The sequence below is a fragment of the Cavia porcellus genome, unplaced genomic scaffold, assembly GCF_034190915.1.
Source record: "Cavia porcellus strain 051 isolate PalLab524CR breed Dunkin Hartley unplaced genomic scaffold, mCavPor4.1 scaffold_2, whole genome shotgun sequence".
NCBI classification, from domain to species: Eukaryota; Metazoa; Chordata; class Mammalia; order Rodentia; family Caviidae; genus Cavia; species Cavia porcellus.
The window spans coordinates 55,568,218-55,589,855 of record NW_026947485.1 but is presented as its reverse complement, the minus strand read 5'-3'; the positions used below and the strand labels follow the sequence as shown (position 1 = coordinate 55,589,855).

Here is a 21,638-nt window from a genome sequence, read left to right as displayed (position 1 = left end):
CAATTCTATACATACGTATTGAGTGTGAAATTCAAGCTGTATACTTCAGGGAAACTATTAATTTGGAAATAGTGCCTGCTATATGTATATAGTGATAAGACAAGCATAAATCTGAGTATTAATCTACAGGAAATGTAACAATTATATTAAGAGAGGTATTTAGTGCAATTAGCACTCAAAAGAATAAGATTTTATTATGTTTTGGAGACTGAAAAATGTCTCCCACAGAAGGAGGCATTGAGATGAGTTTGGAAAGAGTAAAATTTTAAAAAGCAGAGGTCTTAGAAAGTAGAGAAGGAAGGGAGAAATTTATATAAACAGAAGAAAAAGTAAATAAAAACAAAGGCATGCAGACAGGTGTGACCTTAGCAATGGGCAATGATGGTACAGTTAATAACTGGTGCAGGGTAGAGCTCACATGGGAAAGTAAAGAGTGTCAGCCTGCTACTCAGGACAGTCTGCTGCAGCACAGCTCCCTGCTTCTCCCTTTCTCCTTGGGAAAGAGGTAGAAGACCTCCTTCTGTGGAGCCCAAATCAAACTTATGCGGAGGTCATTGGGAGAGATGGAAGAATAATTTTCTTTCCAAAGTCAACAGTGGAAAGATGAAGAAGTGCTAGTATTTACATAGAAAATAAAATATTGCATGTCTGCAGTTATATTATGGATCCAAGATTCTTTAAGTTCCTCTAGCAAATATTGGTGTTTCCTTATTTTAGGATTAACTGTGAAAGTTGAGCAAGTTAAATAGGAATATTATTTCCTTCCATGCTTTGCATTGTAAAACATGAGTTTTGAATATTATCAATTATTTGAGAAAGTGTGGCATAATTCTCTTTCAATCTGCATCTATTATCTGCATATATAAAGGAGGTGTAAAGGCACACTGGTATTTGATAAAGTTAGGTCAGGTCATTCTGAACTTTGCAAAAAAAATAATTTTTCATTTTTGGTTCTATAAGTATAATTAGCTACATAATGAGAAATAACAGTTTGTTATTTTGCTCAGTGAAAAACATTTTGAAAATAACGTTTTCATTTCTAAATGAAGTTTGTTGAAGATCTGCACAGGGGTGCAGAAAATTGATCAGCCTAAAAATCTAACATCAATTTTTAATTATGTGTTCATATTCAACACACTACTATCTATATTAAATATAAGCCGGACTTAATTAAGAAAAGACTGTGTTATTTTAGAATTCCCCAACATAACTTTAAAGTATCTTTTGGGACAAACCCTATAGTTCAGTTTATATAATATAGAGAATTATGTTGAAAAGTAAATTATCAGTCTTATTTAACCAGAAGTGGTAAGATACAGACATAAACACACATGCATGCACACACACATGATACATACCAACACAGATGCTTTTGTTAAATGTGAAAAGAATCATTCTTATCTTTTCATATCTCTATCTCTAGTGGCTGCCACTTGTGATTTAGTTTCTGAATGATACTTCAGTATGAATCATTTTATAACTATTTTTGTATATTGCTGCTATAAGATACATAATGTTATTCAACTTGGAAAGCAATTATGTAAGAAATTGTTTTTACTCTATTGTTATTATTTTAATTTATTTTAGTTTTGAGCAAATCTCCAAATTATAGTAAAATTAAGAATATAGTGTCAATAATTTTTTCCTGCATCATTGAGAAGTTGATGGCATAATACCCAATACCTTAAATACATTAGCACATATTTCTTATAGTCATGGCATTCTTCTGCACATGAACACACTCAGTATTACACATACATGCATATAGATATAGACATGTATGTCACACAAACATAGTAAGAAGACTGAGCACAAATTAGGATAAAACCAGTAACCAGATTCTTCTTTGTTTAGCATCAACAAGATTATATTCTTTGCATCTCCCTTGAAATTAAGCATGATTATGACTTGTTTCAGCATAAGATGCTAGAAATGACAAAAATCATTTCTAGGTGAGGAATTTAATTGCTACTGCTTAATCAGTAGATTCTATATGAATCTTCTTGCTTTGGCATATAGACTGACGATGTGCGTTTTCATAGGGTGGTAAAACATGGTGACATTTCTTAGAGGATAGACTGACTCCCTGAAGTGAGAAAATGTGTAGTTAAATTTCCTTGAAGAAGAAACTTCTATTCTTTTAAATTGGTGAACTCCTGGGCTATCTGTTAAGGCAACACAAGTTAGCCTTACAGTGCTAATCACATAAAATTATTTCATATTTATTATAAATTTAATGATGGCTTTCTGATCGGGATAAAGTATAGTCTTCAGAATTTGTAATATGTACTTTGCACATGGATTTATCCTATAAGGGATAATTTCATGTCTAAATACTCCACATGTCATTTTTCTACTTTGGCACTGTGGTATCCAGCAAGTGATAGTTACTAATTATATTTTGAAAGAAATATTCTCCATTAAATATTCAGATAATTATGTTTTTATTTGTGTTAATAACATAGACAAACAGCCACACATTCCCTATTGACAGTTTACAATGTCTTTTCTGTTTAAAGGTAGGTTTTGATTTTGTGCCCTTATGATTTATTATAATTTTCAGTACAGTTTGCTTATGATGTTACTAGACTTAATTAAAAATTATTGAAAGTCACACCTTTTCAAATTAAATGGATGCTATGTAACAAAGAGCAATCATAAATTTCTGCCTTTAAAAGATTTCATGACCTTTCAGTGTGAAGCATCTGGCCTGAAGAAATAATGAACTGGTGAGGTTTTTGCAAGCATAGCAAAATGCTTGGCATGTGAGTTGGGGTGAAAAGTCACTCATTATGAGTCACACAGCAAGTGTCTGCAGAGTGTAATAGATTTATGGGAAGCAGGGTGACCACAGATCTAATTTTAATGAAGCCCAAGACATAATCTGAGCTGACGGAATCTGAAGTCTGAATATAATCTATATGAGGTTAGAGTGATTGTTTGACAGCACAAGAAACATAATTTTCTCTCTGAAAGTTTACGCTTTTCAATAGATAATACATCTTTTGTAACAAAAGTTAAGTTTACATTAAGGTAACAGAAAATCATTTTCAGGCTCTAAAAAGAAAATTCTGAGTTTTCGCACATGCTGATTTTTTTTGGTAGTTTCTCTGTTTGATTTTGGTTCTGACTACACAGTTCAGATTTACCTTGAACTCAGTCTCTAGCCTCAGCTGGCCTCCCAATGATCCTCTTGCCTCGGTCTCTGGAGTTCTGGGATTATAGGCACATATCCCTATGCCTGGGTCATATGCTGATATTTTACATATAAAATTTTTGCCTCATGTTATTGTAAATACTCATATGTTAAGGCTAAGGTAAGTAATGTTTCATAGTTATTACAAACAAAAAAGGTTTGTTTAAAAAGAATATTATCAGCTAGGTATTACCAAACACTTTATAAATAGAAAAATAGAAAAGTTTCTGACCATAATAAATTCCCTTAAAATTGATTATTTGTAGTAAGCATGTAAAAATGTATGTTTACTGTATATGGAAATCACTATTTTTAAAGTCTAAATATGAATAAAAATAAAGGTGACTTAACTTGATGCTATTCAAATGATATGTCTACATTCTCGAGAAAGAAATTCTTTAAGGTGAACGTATTTGATTTACTGATATGTTTTCCTTACTCCTGTGTTATTTTCCAGAAAGACACAAGTGAGAATGGCATTATATAACCAAATCACTTGAAGGTGGAATTAGTGTTTGGCTATCAGTTTGAGAGACAGTTACCAAAAACCTTGAATTTCTTGACTACAAAGCTTGCAAATGAGGTATGAATATGTGATAAGCATGCAATTTTCACCCATAGGGTGAGGTGCTTTAGCAGCAATACGCTTTAAATTGAACGCAAGCTACATACGAAACATCTGGATCAGAGCCCCTGTCAGAAACCCAAAGGGGAGAAAATGCATACAATTTTCAGTCAAGCAGTAGTTATGCTCGTATTGATTTAAATGAATTTTCTTATTTGGATGTACGTGATTTTTTTTTTTTTTTTTTTTTTTTTTTTTTAGATAGAAGACTGAAGTTTCAAAGGACAAAACTACTGAAACACACAAGAAATGAAATGTAGAATTTGAGGAATTGTTTTTGGACTTTGTCACAAATTTAATCCTTTGGAAGAGAAAGAAGATGAGTTACCAGAATGAAAGAAAGTAAAAAGAGTTGACTTTTAAAAGTCTTTCCTCCTTTATTAATCATCCATTTTTATGATTGCATTTGACAAATGGAATCAGAATGCTTGCTATGTTAATATATGATACATTCTGAAACTTCTAGGTTTTTGTTAGTTAATTTTGATAGATTGCCATTTTAGCTTGGCTACACACAGTAAACATATTCAACTTTCTCAAGGATCCTAAGTCCTTTCTAAAGCTTTTGGCCTTACCTTCTTCACCGGCGTAGGCCAGAATGGACCGTGCTCGTATCTGCTTCCCTTCTGTAGTTTTTCCCGAGCAGGTATGAGAGCAGGAGGACCAGCTGGACCATGCACTGAGCACACAGTCCTTCGGGCACGGGACATCACAGGCCACAGGGATGGGCAGGATGGCATCTCTGCATAGCTGTCTTTCCACTTCCTTTCCTAGAAGAAACGTGATTACCGATGGTGTACGATGGTACAGCTATGTAAAATGAGCTGTTGACTCCAGATTGGTACCTAAATGAATTAGCTTACTTCAACTTTGATTTAAAAACAAAGGCAAAAAGATCGCCTTACCATTGTCAGATGTTAAAAGCACATCAGGAACAAACATTGATTGTACGTGGGTATATGCCCATGTCCCTAAATGAAAGAGGTTTCTTTTATTATTACAACCATAGGGTATAGGTCTAGCATATTACAGAAAATATTTTTATACTAGACATACCTGCCAGTGAGGTGCCTTTCCTATTTATTAAGTTGCAGCAGTGAAATATGTCCTCCTTTTTATTTTTAAGTGAAGATAAGCCATGATTGATAAATAAATAATAAATCTATCCATGGCATGCGTTGTTTTCATGAATTAATTCTATACTTTGTGTTTACCATAGAAGGTACTTTTGTACAATTTTAACAACTTTAGCTTTTTAATTGGAAGTGGCCAAAGTTCAAACAATAAGATAGCATTAAAAAGCTACTGCTTAAGGGGTGAAATAGGGAGGGAGAGAGAAAAAGATAAGATAAATTATGAATAGAAGAAAGATGGTGTCACTCCAGGACCTAAAAATCATCAACAGTCTCCTTTAGCTCTTCAGGAAAGATCTTATTTTTTAAGTTTATAAGAACTCAAATAACCTGGCTTTGGTCACCTTCCTTCTGCCCCAAAGCTGTGGAAATTGTCAAAATTTTGACACTCACTTAGTATTTGCCAAAATAATGAAATAAGATATACAAAAGTCCTATGAAAAAGAAAACATTGCTGTTAATAAATGCAAAAGTTTACCAAAAGAATTATAAATAGAAGAAAAAAAGAGTAAAACCCTGGTAAGAAGACTGAACTTTATTGGCTAACTGGCTTAATAGTTTAAATAGAATGCTAATGAGGTAAATAGAATAGAATCAAATATTATATACACACTAAACAAGCAAAAATTATCATGCTATCTTGCCACAGAATAAAAGAATTCTTTATTAGTATGTTAAAATTATGAGCCTTGCAGTTGGTGTGATAAGGAGTTACTCATAGCGCCATTCCTTACAGCTAACAGACAACTCCTAGTGCTTCCCACTGATGGAGAGTTACAGCAGCATTTTAATGTACACCTCCTTATTCATATGTGTGAAGACAGGAAGTCAGAAGTCAATTGAAAATGTTCTAATATGTTAATAGCTACTAGCTTGTAGGGCCTTTCATCACTAGACAAAAATCAAGTCAATTGAAATACACTTACATGTTAATAGCCACTAGTAAGGTCTTAAATCATTAGGCTTCCTCAGCAGTAAAGTAAAGAAGGCTCATTAACATTCAGGATAATGTTCAGTTTTCTTTGTTACTCTGATCTCTTAAATTCTGCCTTTATTTACTTTGGTGTTTGGCATTATTCCAATAAACCAGTGTGACAGACAGATATATGCAGACAGTACAAAAAAACCAGTATTATATGTGTCAGCTCATATTTTATAATTTGTATAGTAATAGCAACTAATTTTTTTAACAAAGTGAAATTTATTAATAACTTAATGAACAGAAGGGATAGAAGTCCATCTCAGGCAGCAGCATCAGAAGATTCCTAAATTAAGAGACTAGAGGAAGAAGTTATATATTACACTAGTCACAGAAATGTATGTGAGCTATGTCAATAGCTAGTAACACATCAGAAGTCAGTTAAAAAACAGTGCAGTATCATCAGTGCCTAGCACGAGATGCTCAGCTGACTATTTCAGGACCTTACCAGGTAAGGTTTGGAATCCTAGAATCATTTGGTGGGCAAGATGGTGGTTATCACCAAGATGCAAAGCTAAAAGATTCTAAGGTTCTTCTCCCTTATATACAGATATAATTAATTACAGAGTTCATTTTTACATTGATGGTAAAGATTAAACTGAAACTTATGGTTAAAATATTATATATTTTTCTTTCTTAAATTTATTTGCTAGATATTTTCAACCTTCCGATGACTTTGGGTTCTTATTTTCTTGGTGTCCATCATGTCCTTATCCTTCTTTGGATTTTCTGCACATTTCTTGGCACCTCCTGTTACTCTGTTCAGAATCGCTCTCCAAAGCAATTCTTTTGGCTGTATTCTAGCGCTTCTGGATCTCAAACTGAATTTTTGGTCACTTCTTTATCTTTCTGACTCTTTATAGGGATGTCCATGCTTTTCTCCTTTCCATCCTCCTCTGCTCTCTGAATCTGGGAGTTCTTATTCTCTAACTCATTTTTTGACTCAGATTTTCATTAATGCAAAGTGAGTGGCTTGCATATATCTTATTTTCTTCATTGCTACTTTTTTATTGTATTGCTTACTCGCTTTCATTTTTATCTCCAATATTTGGTGGAAAACCAGGAAAGTTTGAGACTGCAATCTACCGTTAATAAGAGTTAATATTTTACATTTTCTCTGAAAGTTACCCAATCATCAGACCTACTGAGGTAAAAAAAAATGTAATTCTTCAGTAATCGAATTTGCGGCAAGTAGGCTATTAGATTAGCTTGTATGTCATTAGTGATGCATTTCTGTTTGTTGTAGGATAAAACAAATGGATGCACAATTTTGACCTATCTTGCTTTTCAAATCAGTGTCTTTTTCCCAAGTTTTCCCCATACTGAAGCATAGCATTTTTTCAGTCATCCTGCTCCGTGCAGACAGATGTATTTTCTTTCTTTCTTTTTTTAATTTTTTTTTGTCTTTTTTCTTTTTATCGGTATCAGGGATCAAACTCACGACTACCTGCTTGCAAGGCAGGCTCTTATGCCACTGAGCTAAATCCCCAGCCCCCCAGATGTATTTTCTTATAGACACATTCCTTCACCCAGAACACATTCTTTAACCCTCTGTGGTGGTGTTAAGACCATCTTATAACCATGTGTTGAGATTTTTCCTGATGAAGATGATTTTGCAGTGATTTCTGTACTCTCTTTCACTTGGCAAGGTATGAACTTTTCTCTCGGTTTCTTTGCTCTCCTGGCCAGAAATATCTTATATTCACATTAAAGCATTATGTTCTAGTCACAGTAGCTTTACTCCGTTTCCTCCCAGAAAAGCTCACTGCTGTCTCTAGGATTTATGTTCTCCATAAGATTTCTTTTCATTCTGTGTGGACACTTTAGATCTTACACAGCAGCCTGATTCTCAATGTTTCAGTTTCAGTTTAACATTTTCCTACCTAGAAGGGATTTCTTTGGCTATTCATATTCTCATAAAAACTGATTTATTTCAGTTAGAGTTTGAATTACCACTGGAACACATTTTGATAAATTGTTTATGCATTTATTGTCTCACTCTATCATTGGATTAAATGAAGATACAACCCTTATTTGTCTCACTACTTTATACTTAAAACTGAGAACAGCAGCTGGTGCATAGCAGGCACTAAACTTTTTTTATCCTTAAATAAATGAATGAATGAATGGATTTTACACTGTTGTGCCAGCAGGCAGAATGTTGGTTTAGATACAGGACCAAGTACTGTATTTCAAGGTACTGTATTTCTTATACTGTCACACATTCAAAAGCTCTAGGACTTGGCTAAGTACACTCACTGTGCACAGGCAGTATGTGGAGCACTTGGTTTGGTCAAGAGGAAATACAGCTTCTTAGATCTCACTCATGAAAGTATAATTTGCATTTAAAAATCTGTGGGTGATTTGTATGCATATAAAAGTTTCAGATATATTTTTCTAGGCTTTTTTTTTTTCTTTTGCATGTGCTGTTCATGGCTAGGATAGAAGCAGATGGCCTCTTGAGAGCCAGCTGTGTGAAACAATGTCATCTGGATTTCACTTCTCTATAGGATGTTGTTTTGCATTCCTCTGCAACAGAGTACAGTACCTACAATGCTGAGAACATTCATGCATCTAACAATTACTGAACACACATCTTTCGTCAGGTTCTACATGATAAATTTTGTATATATCAGCTCAGTTAGCTCTCACAGTAACATTCTGAAATTATTATTACCATTAATTCATTCATTTTCTGGTCCTGAAGATTGAAACCAGGGCCCTAGGCATGCTAAGCACATGCATTTCAGCTGAACTACACTTCCAATCTCAGTTTCTATTTTTTTTCTTTAAAGAACACTGAGACCTCTTGGAAACAGCCCAAATAAAAAATAATAATAATAATAATAAAAGAACACTGAGATCAACACATTTAACCTACCAATCTTAAAGAGCAGAAGTTTCACTAAAGGAATTCACCAATTTATTTTTCTTTGTTTATATTTTCTTTTTTTGGGGGGTGGTATTGGGAATCGAACTCATGATCTTGTGCTTGCCAGGCAGGTGCTGTACCATTGAGCTATATCCCTGGCCTTTCAATCTACTTTTTTTTTTAAAAAAAATTTTGTCACTATGTGTAAGTATCTTTCTTTGTACTGCTGGTTTTTTATTAGTGCATGTTTGTAGGACATACTGTTTACATTTCTTGTGGGTAACTGGTACGTGTACATGATTTATTTTAATTCCTTTTTTTATCACTTCTCCTTCCATCCTGCTCCACTTTACCCATTTTTTGAACCTCTGGCTTTGTTCTAGGTACATGTTTGCTGTACATAACATTCACATTCTTGCAAGCAGTTGGTACACGTACAGAGCATCCTTTATTCATTACTAATCCTTCCCCTCTCTCATCCTCCATCTTTTAGTCCCCTTTCCCTTGAGAAAGATCTATTTCCTTACTTCCTATTAAATGTCTTTTAGTTTGCTTTTTATTTATACTTTGAGTTTCTTATATAAGAAAAACCATGTGATCTACTTTTTAATGAATACGATGGCAGGAAATATTTACAATGCAAAGATAGTTAAAAGAATGATTCTATGTCTATTTTCAAGTAGTTTCACAACAAAGCAATGCATAGTGACAGGCACACACTCATGCCTCATATACCAAGAGAAAGGTCCAAGGTTTTATGTTTTAGCTCAGAAAAACAAGCAAACAGCAATAGATTTGTGAGCAAACAACGGTCATTCAAATTTTTGACTGTTTCAGTAAATGCTTTAGTCAACTCAGATAATTGAAACACATGAAGTATGCTGTTTTAAACTAAATCTCCAACATTAAAGGAATAAATTACCCAGAAAAAACTAAACAGACACATATATACATACATGTTGGATCTATGGCTATTATAGCTACATCCGTAACTTTTCATCTCCAGCCACTTTGTGAGGTTTACACTTTTAATTTTATCTTTAATGTGCGAAATGTGCTTGTAAATAAGTTCTTAAGAGTAATAATAAGACTTTCATTCTTTCATCATCTTCAAATAGCTTCTCGATTAACACTGTTTTGATCCGATACTGTGTTGTAAGAGACTAATTTGAGAGATATAGATACAAAGGTTAACACATTGACACACAAAGATTGGAGTAGTTTACAAACTTCTATGTTGAGAAGTCGGAATTTTTAAAAAAATATTAACTTATGTACAGTTAGGATATATTCAACTACTAGATGCTGTAGGATAGGATCATTTGAAATATTGATTATATCAGTATGCATTCCATTAATCTTGGCAAACACATCTGATTATGCCATCATGATAGAAAGAAATGGAACAACTTGCTTTTGTTCTCTAGTCTCTCTGAAGGCAGTTTCTTAGCTAGAGATTGATCATGACATTGTGCACATTTTGAAATCTCCTCATGCAAACTTCTGGGTGTCAACTATTTTTTGGCATATATTTATCAACATGAGTAATTCCAAAGAATTGGTTTATATTTAGCTTATTTTTTTACGTATGAAGCTCTAATGATTTCAATAAAACACCAAAAAAGTGTACTTTCTTTGAAATATATAACACAGAACTAAATCAATTACTCTACATCTTATATTTTATGGCTTACTTAGAAGCATTAACTGAAATATCTGCTTTAATTTGTGATATTCTATGCAAGAAATTGAGATATAAAAGTAATTTTGTTTATTTATATTTATTTATGGGCTCAAAATAAGATTCAAATGTTTAAGTTGATGTTTAACTTAATTTCTCTTTCCTTATAAACTAAATATTTAGAATATATTTTCATAATTCATCATTTTTATAAACTTAAACATGATTTTTCACTTTTAAAACAATCTCAAAATTTTCCTTTGTCTGATCTATTTTTATGAAAACTTCCAAAGTTTTACATGAAATTTTCCAAAATACCCTTTTTTATTCTGCTATCTCTTATTGTTACAATAAGAGACTTGAATATCTGCTTGAAGTAATTACACCAACAATTAATGGAGAACTGCATGGAATTAAAACAACACGAGAATTGAAATGTGAGTGTAGACTTTTCTTTCTTGGTTAAAATATATACTGAAATTTTACTGCATTAGTTGTGCTAGAAATTAAGCAAATATAAAAGATAAACCATGGGTAATCAGGGTTTTTAGTTTTAAAATTGAGAAAGTAATACATTAAACACATAATTAATTATATTTTAGTCCAACGCATATATGTGTTGTTTAGCACCATTTGTTTAATGGCTTTTAAATTATTATTATCTCTTTCTAATCATAGAAATGTGATGCTTTTATGGATTATTTTAATGATTATAGTAGTATTCTGTACGAAGCATTTTCACTGCAAGGTCAAAACTCACTGATATAATGGAACTGAAATGGGATAGGCAGAGGAGGCATTAAAACAGAAAGAAATCAGATATTGAGCCAAGATAACGAAAGCACACCATTTAGAAAGTCCTGACCATTGTAATTCAGGAATCAGATTTCTCTTACCAGATGTATACTAACTCTGCAATAACCCTGAGAATTACTGATATTCTTTGTAGTCTTCAGAAATTGCCTTAGAAATTATATTGACATAATAGGAGTCTTTTCATGCTTATTTATTAACTAATAAAAGTTTAAAAAAGAATTTAGATAAGAAAAGAAAGGGGTCATGTTTCCACAAAACTTTCTAGAAAACATTTTCATATAATCATTTATATTAAATCTATAACACAATAGGTACATACAGCTGCAGAATCACTCTGAGCTTGCAAAAGTAGAAGATCCTTGGACTGAGACTTATTACTCTTCCTTTTTTGAAGAGATGCTAACAGTCTTCATCTTAAGTGGGAAATTTCAAAGCCATTTCTACTTTCTACTTTTCTGCAGGTGGTGAGTCAGACTTTTTAACTCTTGAGCCAGTCTTTCAGTCCACTGCACACTTTCCTCTGGACTTTGTCATTCTGCCTTCTCCTGAAGTCTACCGCTTCAGGAGCCCACATGGTGTGCTTCTAATCTGAGCATCATGGTGTTCCTCATACCTATTAGTGGAAGGCCACTTACCAGAGCATAGAGAAACCAGATCGTCTATCACTGCCTCATATTTCTCTATATTCTCTCCCCCTAGTCAGATGCTGCACCCTCCTTCTGCCATTCTGCCAGTGTTTCCATGCATGTTGGCCTCATCTTCTTGTTAATTCATCCTTAAAAGAATATGTATGGCTTTTCTGAAAAAGCCACTGCAGTCTTACTCGGGTACCTTTCCCTCTTGATCATCCACTAGCAACTGACCTAAGAGAGATTTGTCTTTTCCTTAGTCAAACTAAACTTCTGGCTGTTTTGTTTTTGACTCTAGACCTCTGACCTCCTTTTTTAACAGAACTTATTGCAGAACATTTACACTTATAACTACTTTTCTTGCCTGAGTAGAATGTATGTAAATTGCCTCATAACTTTTTGCCAGTTTTACAATCCAGAAACCATCTTTCTCTAGAAGTTGAGAATAACTCTTTGAAAAGTTATTATCCAAGGAAATAGTACTAGACACTACCAGTCTCTGTAGCATGGCATGTATCTAATTTCTCTCCACACAAATTTGTAATTGTTAGTGGTTGACAGATTGACGACTCACTGAGAAAAAGGTCTTGCAAACCCCACAATAGCTCAATGCGCTTAACAGATTGTATTGATCAAACTTGGCTCTGCAAATTGTTTTTCTATTAGTCCATCCTAGCACTTCAAAGTGTGCTTACCTTTTGTTTCTGTCAACTTGAATTCAGTCTCTCCCTCTGGCAAGAATCTCAACCACATTCTTTGTTTAAATTGCAATTTTTACCGTGGCAAACTGTATCTAACTTATAATATGAAAATTATTTTTAGCTTCACTTTCTTTTCTTTCCCAATTATATATTTACGTAATGATTTAGATATCTTTAGTTAACCAAGGGTCTTCAAATACAATTTTCAGTTTTTCTTCATTTTTCAAATCCCTTCTATTTGGTTGTCATTTATGTTCTTTTTCTGTGTTTTCCTGTCATCGTTGTTTTGTTATCTCAAATCTCTAGCCAGTTTTCCCTTCTGAGGGTAAGATGTTACCTTCAGGTGCTTATCCATGATGCTTTCCTGGCATCATGAACTTCCCAACCCACATGTTGATAAAATAATTAACAGGACCATAATATTTATTTCTGAGATAGAATTCATTCCAACAAAGTATAATAGAGAACATGAATTAGCAGAATTTGGGATCACACATGCAGTGCTGGTTATAGGGTTATGTGGAATGCAAGAGTTGTGGGGTCAGGGAGGCTTCTGGTCAGATACTAGAGGACATAAGGGCAGTGTGGAGCTGTGAGAGTGAAGCAAAAAATAAAAATGTCATAGAGATCCAAACCATGTAAGGATTGAGATTTCTGAAACTGTGTACCTAAATAAACCTCTCTTTTAAGTTGTAGGTGTCAGGTATTTGCCTCACTGATGAAGAAAGTAACCAATAAACTCTAAGAATCTCACTTTTGGCAGAAAAAATCTGTTTGTACTCTGCAAGTTTCACCACAGGAACCATGACTTTGCTTTTTTAAATGTCAATTCCCATGCCACAATTTTAAAGGCATGTTCTCTATTTGGTCAACATTCTGTAGTAATAGCTGAAAATGCATACATCTTGGAATAAAGGTATGAAACATGTTAAGTGTAACAGTTTAACTCAGTTATCACTTAGGCAGCTGTCATTCCAGTCAGTGATTTTTAAAATGTTTTCTTTATTTTAAAGACAATAAAAAATACAAGTCAGAACAAAGCAAATCAGAATAGAACAATGTAAGCAGCACAAGATTTCAAAACCAGACTACAGGACATCAATCAACATCTGGTTTTAAAGTCCTGTAAAGCTTTCATTCTTTTGTTTTCATTGGTTTTAGTATGTTTTATATTATTTGATTTCAATGTGTGTGAAGGTATGGACAGCTATATGAAAGAAAATGGGAGACATTACTGTAGCCATTTTTGATTTCCTATTGTCCTGTTTTTGAAGTCCTGTGATGCTTTTATTCTTTTGTTTTGATTGGTTTTATATTATTTTGTTTTGTTTCACTGAGCTAAATCATCAGCCCCAGTGAGTTGATTTTTGTATTGAATAAATTTGATAAAATTGTCATTTTTATAGTTTTTGTTACATTATTATCTTATAAAGTTTAGTAAAAATATATTCACTTTTTGGCTACCTCATATTTAAATAATTGTACTGCTGAGTGGTAAAATTCACTTAGCTCAAATAAATGCTTCAATTTATGCCCTTCTACGATATTTTTTGTGTGTCTGAAAATGTCACATTATTTTTCAGCATTTACTTTTAGTAACTAAAAAGTAAACCTACTCATGGGTGTAGAAAACATAAAACTCTAGGAATCTGAAATAATAACTTTATTAATGGTACTATTTGCACTCATTTTCCCCTCAGTTTTCTGTCATACTTTCATGCTTTCACAGTTTTGTCTTTATTTCTTTCGATAGTTTTTTAGATTGAAATTACCTGTCAATGATAGTGTCAATGACCTACAAATTTACTTTTTCAATAACTAGAAGTCAAATTGCAGTAGTTCAAATTTAGACCAACAATGTGTTCTCATAGAGAATATTTAACTATTCAAAGATTTAGCTCCCAAGACTTCAAACAGAAACAAATAGTTCTTATGGCATTGTTAGGCATATCAAATAAACAAGTTTTATAGTGAAATGTCTAGGATGGTATCTGGCATACGGTTGAAAAATCTTGTTTAATATAACAAGACTTATTTTAATAACCCTGTCAGAAGAGTTGTTGCTATCTCTTCTATACACTGTGGGAATGTATCTGATTCATCTTAAATTCCACTGTGGTCAACTAACCTGAAATAATGTGCTTAATCACATTTTTCTTAGCCTACTTATAGATTGTCCTGTAGAAAGGTACACTGTGTGACTCAGCATAACTGGATCATTCAGCAAATTTTCACTATTCATTTTGACAAAGAGGTATAACTGAGGCAAATGCATTTTTTTTTAATTTTGAGGAATAATCATACTGATTTCCATAGTGGTTGCCCTAGTTTGCATTCCTACCAATAATGTAGACAGGTTTCTTTCACCCTGTAGCCTCTCTAGCATTTGTTATTATTTCATTTCAGGGTGATAATCATTATTTCTGGAACAAGATGGGATTTCAGTATTGTTTTAATTTGATTTCTCTAATGGCCAGAGAGGTTGAATTTTTAAAAATATATTTATTGGCCATTGGTACATTTTCTAGAAAATGTTTATTCACTTCACTTGCCCCTTTGCCTATTCAGGAACAGGGGACTTCTTTCCACTGTCTGATGTCCATTTTCATCTTCCTTTTAAAGGTATTATAATTTTCATTGAGGTGATCATTCATATCTTTGGTTATGTTAATTCCTACATATTTAATTATTTTTAATGTGGTTGAGAATGGTATTGTTTTCCTAAATTCTTTTTTGGTTAGTTCACTATTTGTGTACAAGAATGCTACTGATTTTTGTGTGTTAATTTTGTATCCTCTACATTGCTGAGTTTGGTTATTAATGTTAGGAGCCTTTTGGTGAAGTTTTTTGAGTCTTTTATTTAAGGATCATGTCATGTACAGTTGACAATTTTATTGCTTTTTTCTACATCTATCTCTTTTATTTGCTTCTTTTACATGATGGCTTATTCTAAACATTAATCTATTCCACAGAAAATCAATTTTCAGCACTTGTCTTCACATGATTTTTTTGGGGGGGAGGTAGGGGAGTTGTTTTCTTTTCTTTTCTGTCTGAGACAGAGTTTCGCTGTACAGTTCAGACTGACCTTGAACTCACTTTGTAGCCCAGACTGGCTTTTAACTACTAGTGATCTTCCTGTGTCAGCTCCTGAGTGGATCTTTGTTGGTGAATACTTTGTTAAATATTATGAATAAAATTCCTGGATATAATCAGATGTTTTGTTATAAATTTTATTTTCTTAATTCTATTGAGAATTAAGAAAATAACTTTTCTAAATTTTCCTCAATCCCAATCAATGTAAAACTGAAATTCTTGATAGTGTTACATTTCTTTCTATATATTATTTTCTTATTTCAATATATATTAGCTGTACAATGATAATTTCATCTTGGGAACAAAAGCTTTTGAACACATACTATGTTGAAATAGGTGATCATTATGACAACTCTGGAAGAAAATTTTAAAATTACTTTTAGAACTTTGAAATAGAGAATTCAAAATTTTTTTTCATCTACTCAAAATAACTGGTTATATGTAGTAAAAGATTTTGGTTTCTAAAGTCTCTGTTCTCTTGATTCATAAGATGATAATTTCCAGGCACACATATCTCATAGGTACTTGATAAAAGTTAGTAGCATACTTACATTTCATCTAAACCTTTATACAGTGTTTTCCAAAATACACTGATATTTTTCTTTCAGCATATAATCTACTGTTAGCAGTTCTATATAGCATTTTATTGTGTGGAAATCATCAATAACATAACTTTGTGGAAATGTGGTTACTGTACTAATATAACTTTTTCTAAACAGACATTTAATTTACTTGGAAGTTTATTCTTCTTTATAGAGTATATTTGGGAAATGATACTATGAGAAACTTGACCTTTTATATACATCATTTTTTAAAAATTTGTAGCTTGATGCATTGGCAGGAACATTACATTCATGAAGAAAGTTAACGTCAAAACAAAGCTTTGGCTTATAATACATTGCTTTTCAGACAAAATTTCATATTTTAATTTAAACTTCGGCTTTATTCTCAACATTGTATACATATGTACTGCTTGGCTATTACTTTTATTATCTCTGGATCAGGGCAAATACAATTACTATGTAATTAAGCATTAGGAAAGCTTTAGTATTTGAGCATAAGAAGATTTATATTAAAAATAATGCTGGATAAGTATGTAAAGAAAGAAGAGAAATAAAGTCTTCACATGTGAATGCTTTTGCTAAAGATCAGCTGGGAGACTAAGGAAATTTTTATTATATTCACTGATAACAATTTTATGTCCACTTTCATAGTAGTTTCTAAATGGTATAAATTAATATAATTTAAAATCAGTTTAAAAACTTGTATTGTACCACTCTGTCTTCTAGGATTGAGTGCCAACATATTGCTCTCTAGAAGCCATTAAAAAATCAAAATCTCTACTGAGCTAGAGAAATCTTTAAAACAATGTTTAGTTCATGTTTACAGGTGGAAAAGATTCAGTAAAGACTTCTTAGGTGAACACAGACAGAAGGTGCAGGCAGAAGGAGTTTCAGAGACACTGATACTTCTGAATTCTCTACCTGAGGCAGGAATAAATAGCTACTTCACTTAGCTTTGGATAAGCCTCCATGGTTGGAGAAAAATGGGTAAAATAAAATACACAGAAACAAAAGTTAGGATTTTGGAAGTTAAAATGTTTGAGAAAGTTATCAATATAAGTATGATGTCAATATAAGTTATTGAAATGTCAGTATAAAGAATAATAACAGAGGCCCACATGGAATAATCTTGTCAGTCTTCTCATACAATTTTGTAAGTGATAAATTCTACAGAGTCAGAAATATAAAGTAACTAGAAATAAAGAGCAAAATGAAAGATGGATAATAGGAAGCTGGGAGACAGATCTTTCTCAAGTGGGAAAGACATCAAGAGATGGCAGATGGAGGAGCGAAAGGGGCTGAAAAGAAATTCAGAAGTGTATACATGTAACAACTTCACAAAAGGAATGCAAGCATTATGTACTACAGACACATACTAATAAAATAAATAAATAAAAGGAAATTTCAAGAAGAAACTGCAATTTGGATTTTTTGTACAGTTATTGTAACTTTCCAGGTCTCATATTGCTTGATTTTTGTCATTTTATTCATCTTACTGAATCCAAATAAGTGTATCTTTTGGTCTCAATTCCTTAACATACTTCAAACCCTTATAAAAAGTAAGTTTGGCTTTAAAAAAAACAGATGCCATGTTCATTTGCAAACATCATGTCCCTTATTTCCAGTTTAGAGACATGGACATAAAATCATAATATGGAACTAATAATTGCTTGCTGATATTTATTATGCACTGCTTTGTGCTTGACAGTGCTTTATGGTTTATAACTGATGTAATTTCCTAAGAACTATATGAGCTAAATACTGGTATAGAAGGAAACCAGGCATGGAAACTAATTAATATGACTAAGTATATCTCATGCCCCCCCACCCTTTTTAGTATTTCAGGAGACTGATTTGCCTACTTTCATGATTCTCCAGTAGGATACTGTAATACACATAAACCAAGACAAGAATGGAAAGAGAGTTTAAGAATTAGTGAGTAGGGGCTACAGTATTAAAAAGATTTATCTAAGGTTATACTACAGTTAGTATGTGGTTTTGAGGAAACATTCAGTGACCATACATGGTGTGGTGTAAAGCTGAAGTATTTGCCATTTTCTCTTGTACAAGGCCATGTTATCATTGCAGTGCTTACAGATATTTCTCCACAGCCTTGTGCTCAATTACCTGACACACCAAGGTAACACAAATTAGATATTTTCCCAGTGGCCACATGTAAATGAATCTGGATAAGTTTGGCAAGCTGGAAATACTATCTCACACTTGTAAGTAAAGTAAGTATAAAACTAAAATAGGAAAGCAGCAAATTCACTCAAACATGCATGTGTTTAAAACATGGAACGTGATGTTTTTCTTCAGCCGGACCTCACTCTATATTACAGGCTGGCCTGGAACTCTCTGTGATCCTTCTGTCTCTGCTTCCTGAAGAGTGAGATTACGGATGTGAGCCACCAGGCCTGGCTACAAATGCAGTTTTCTTGAAAATAAAAGAAAAGAATAATTTTTTCCAAAAAAGAGTTAAACCAAGGTCAATGATTATTAAATTAAAGTATATGAAAGAATGGTGACTGCACAATTACGAGACTTTATTATGTATGCCAGCAAAGATTCCATGGATCCAGAAATTAAACTAAGTAGTGCTGAATAAATCTAACAGGTAATTTTAGTGGAGATTTTCTGCTGTAATGTATTGGATGAGAGGTCCAATGCATCTCTCAATCTGAAAATTAATAGTTTTGCTAGATAGGAACCCATTCCATTTCCTTAGAGTGCATGAGGAACCAGGTAATTCCCAAGGAAGCACAAAATCTCCCTGAAGCACTGTCCCACTGATAATGATGAGAAACAATGACTCTCCTTTTGGGAAAGATAAACTTTTAGAGTGAAATATATTGTAAATAATCTTTAATACTTAACAGCAGTTTTCCCTCAGATGATAATTATCTTAAGAACTGTTCTCCAAGTACATTCTTGTCATTCAATGGAGGCAGCTTGGGAATGTGGTGATGCAGGCAGGTTCAGAATTCCTGACTGACTTAACCAAGGCTGTCGTAGTCCCCTTTAGTTCAGTGGGCCGCTAAGCAGATTTAACAGGGTATCATTGCTTAGGAAATGTCTTGAATTTATGAAGCTCAGAGGCTGATAAAATTAAATTATGCTTTGAGAGGAATTAGAAATGGTGTTCTGAATGTCAAGACTAAAAGTCTATGATAAAGTGAAATAATAATTCAAATTTGTAACTAATTTGTCAGTCATCCTTATTCTTCTTCCCAAGTGTTTTATAAATAAATGTTACAGATTCCAAACATTAATTTCTAATATTCAATATGAGAAAACTAATTTCCTTTTGCCTTTTCAACTTAAAGTAGCAGTGGTTTTGTAATTCACAGAGCTCATGTTTATCAAACTAATTTTACATTGTAAAGGCAACTCTCTAAGCTCAAAATATGTGACTGGAAGACATAAAGGACACAGTCAAAGTGGTTCTCATACTTCACCTGACCAAAAAAGTCCTGAAAAAAACAGAAATACCTAAACTAAAAGCAGGTATTTTAAACAGACATAGTTTTTTGTTGTTGTTTGTTCTTTACCTTCCCATGAAACAATGCAAATGTTTTGAACTTTTTATTTTCTTAGGAGACTTTTTTTACTACCAGGAATTGAACTCAGGACATTGTGCTTGTCAGGCAGGCGCTGTTCTGCGGAGCTATATCCTTGGCCATTTAACTAAATTTTTTTTTTTTAATTAATTGAATAGTTTCTTAAACAAAGAGAAAGTTTTCTACTAATCTTAAAAACTCAACTTGCTTTTCACAGATTATATTAATATTTGGCTGTTCCCTGATTGTTCTGCTACTGCTGTGACTACTTGTTAGGTTTTGGTTTTCACTTAGTTTCCAAAAAAATTCTTTACAACATGTTTCAGGCTGCTGAAACCTTTCAGTGGCTTCTCATTAGTAGGAATTGTTTCCTAAGTCCTCAAATGCCTCCTATCGCCTGGCGCTTGATCACCTCTACCCTTGTACTGCTTTCTCACTGTGTTCCAGCTACACTGGCCCTCATATACCCTGAACACTTTAAACATCCTGTTGTCAGCTCCTTCTTCAGATTGCAATATTTTCCTCTCTATATTCATGAACTGTGTAATTCATCCCTGAAGTGATCTCCATTTAATGGTCTTTAATTGGAGAAGGTTTGATTCACTATTCTGTTTATATCATTTTCCTACCTATTGTTCTTTGTTTGTCTCTAGATATTTTTTTTTTTCTGAAACAAGGTATTTTTTATTTTTCTGCCAGAATCTTTGACAAAGGAGCCAAACACATTCACTGAAAGACAGCATCTTTAATAAATAGTGCTGGGAAAATTGGCTCTCTACATGATGAAGAGTAAAACTAGGCCTAGGTCTACTATCATGCATTAAACTAAAAATGAAATGGGTAAAAGATCTAAATATTAAAAAGAACACTAAATCTGCTGGGAGAGAGTAGGCAGAATTCCTGAAGACATAGGTATAGTCAAATGTTTCATGAACAAAACCTTAGTTTCATAGAAAATACTTCAAAGAATCAACAACTGAGATCTTATCAATTTAAAAATTGTTTGTACAGCAAAAGAAATCACCAAGAGTGCAAAGACAACACACAAAGTGGGGAAAATTTTAGTGAGGTGTCCTTTAGACAAAGGACTAATATATGCACATACAAAGAATTTAAAAAAAGCAGACCTCCAAAATTTAAAGACCCAATCCACACTTCTCAGATGAAATACAAATGGAAAATAAATATATAAAAATATTCAACATCACTGGTCATCTGAGAGATGCAAATTAAAAGAACACTGACATTTCATCTCACCCCTTAAGGAATGGCTATCATCAAGAAATCAACCAAAAACAAATGCTGGAGGGTATGTGGGGGAAAATGAACACTTTTCCACTGTTTGTGGGAATGTAGACTAGTGCATTTACTGCAGAAATCAGTCTGAGGAGTCCTCAAAAACAAACAAACAAACAAACAAACAAACAAACCTAGAATTTGGAGTCCTGTTTGACCAAGCTGTTCTCCTTTTGAGTATCCCTTTTTTTTTTTTACCTGTTATTTATTTAATACAGCTCTACGTGACCTCTGACAGTTTTCAACTGACCCTGAAACAACAAACTTCTAGTTTTTAGCTGGAAAAAGAGATTTCCTGTTTGACCATGTAACTGTTCAAGGCAGACAATTTAGCAACCTATTTTGCCATTACTAAGCACAGTATTAATAATATCGGATATGAGCTAGCTACTTAACATGAAAATTTCATTCATCATTTGCTGATCTTAAATGCAACACTCATTGTCTGAGCTCCTTCTTCAGATTGCAACATTTTCCTCTCTATATTCATGCAT

At 33.1% G+C, this 21,638-nt stretch overlaps 1 protein-coding gene across 1 annotated transcript in view; it reads right to left on the bottom strand.

Annotated features, from left to right (window-relative positions):
- Thsd7a (thrombospondin type 1 domain containing 7A) overlaps positions 1-21,638 on the bottom strand; it is a 371,111-nt gene that overhangs the window by 81,201 nt on the left and 268,272 nt on the right. The window contains exon 7 of the mRNA XM_063242093.1: positions 4,397-4,591. Coding sequence (XP_063098163.1) covers positions 4,397-4,591 — 195 coding nt within the window. The remainder of the gene's footprint in view (positions 1-4,396; positions 4,592-21,638) is intronic.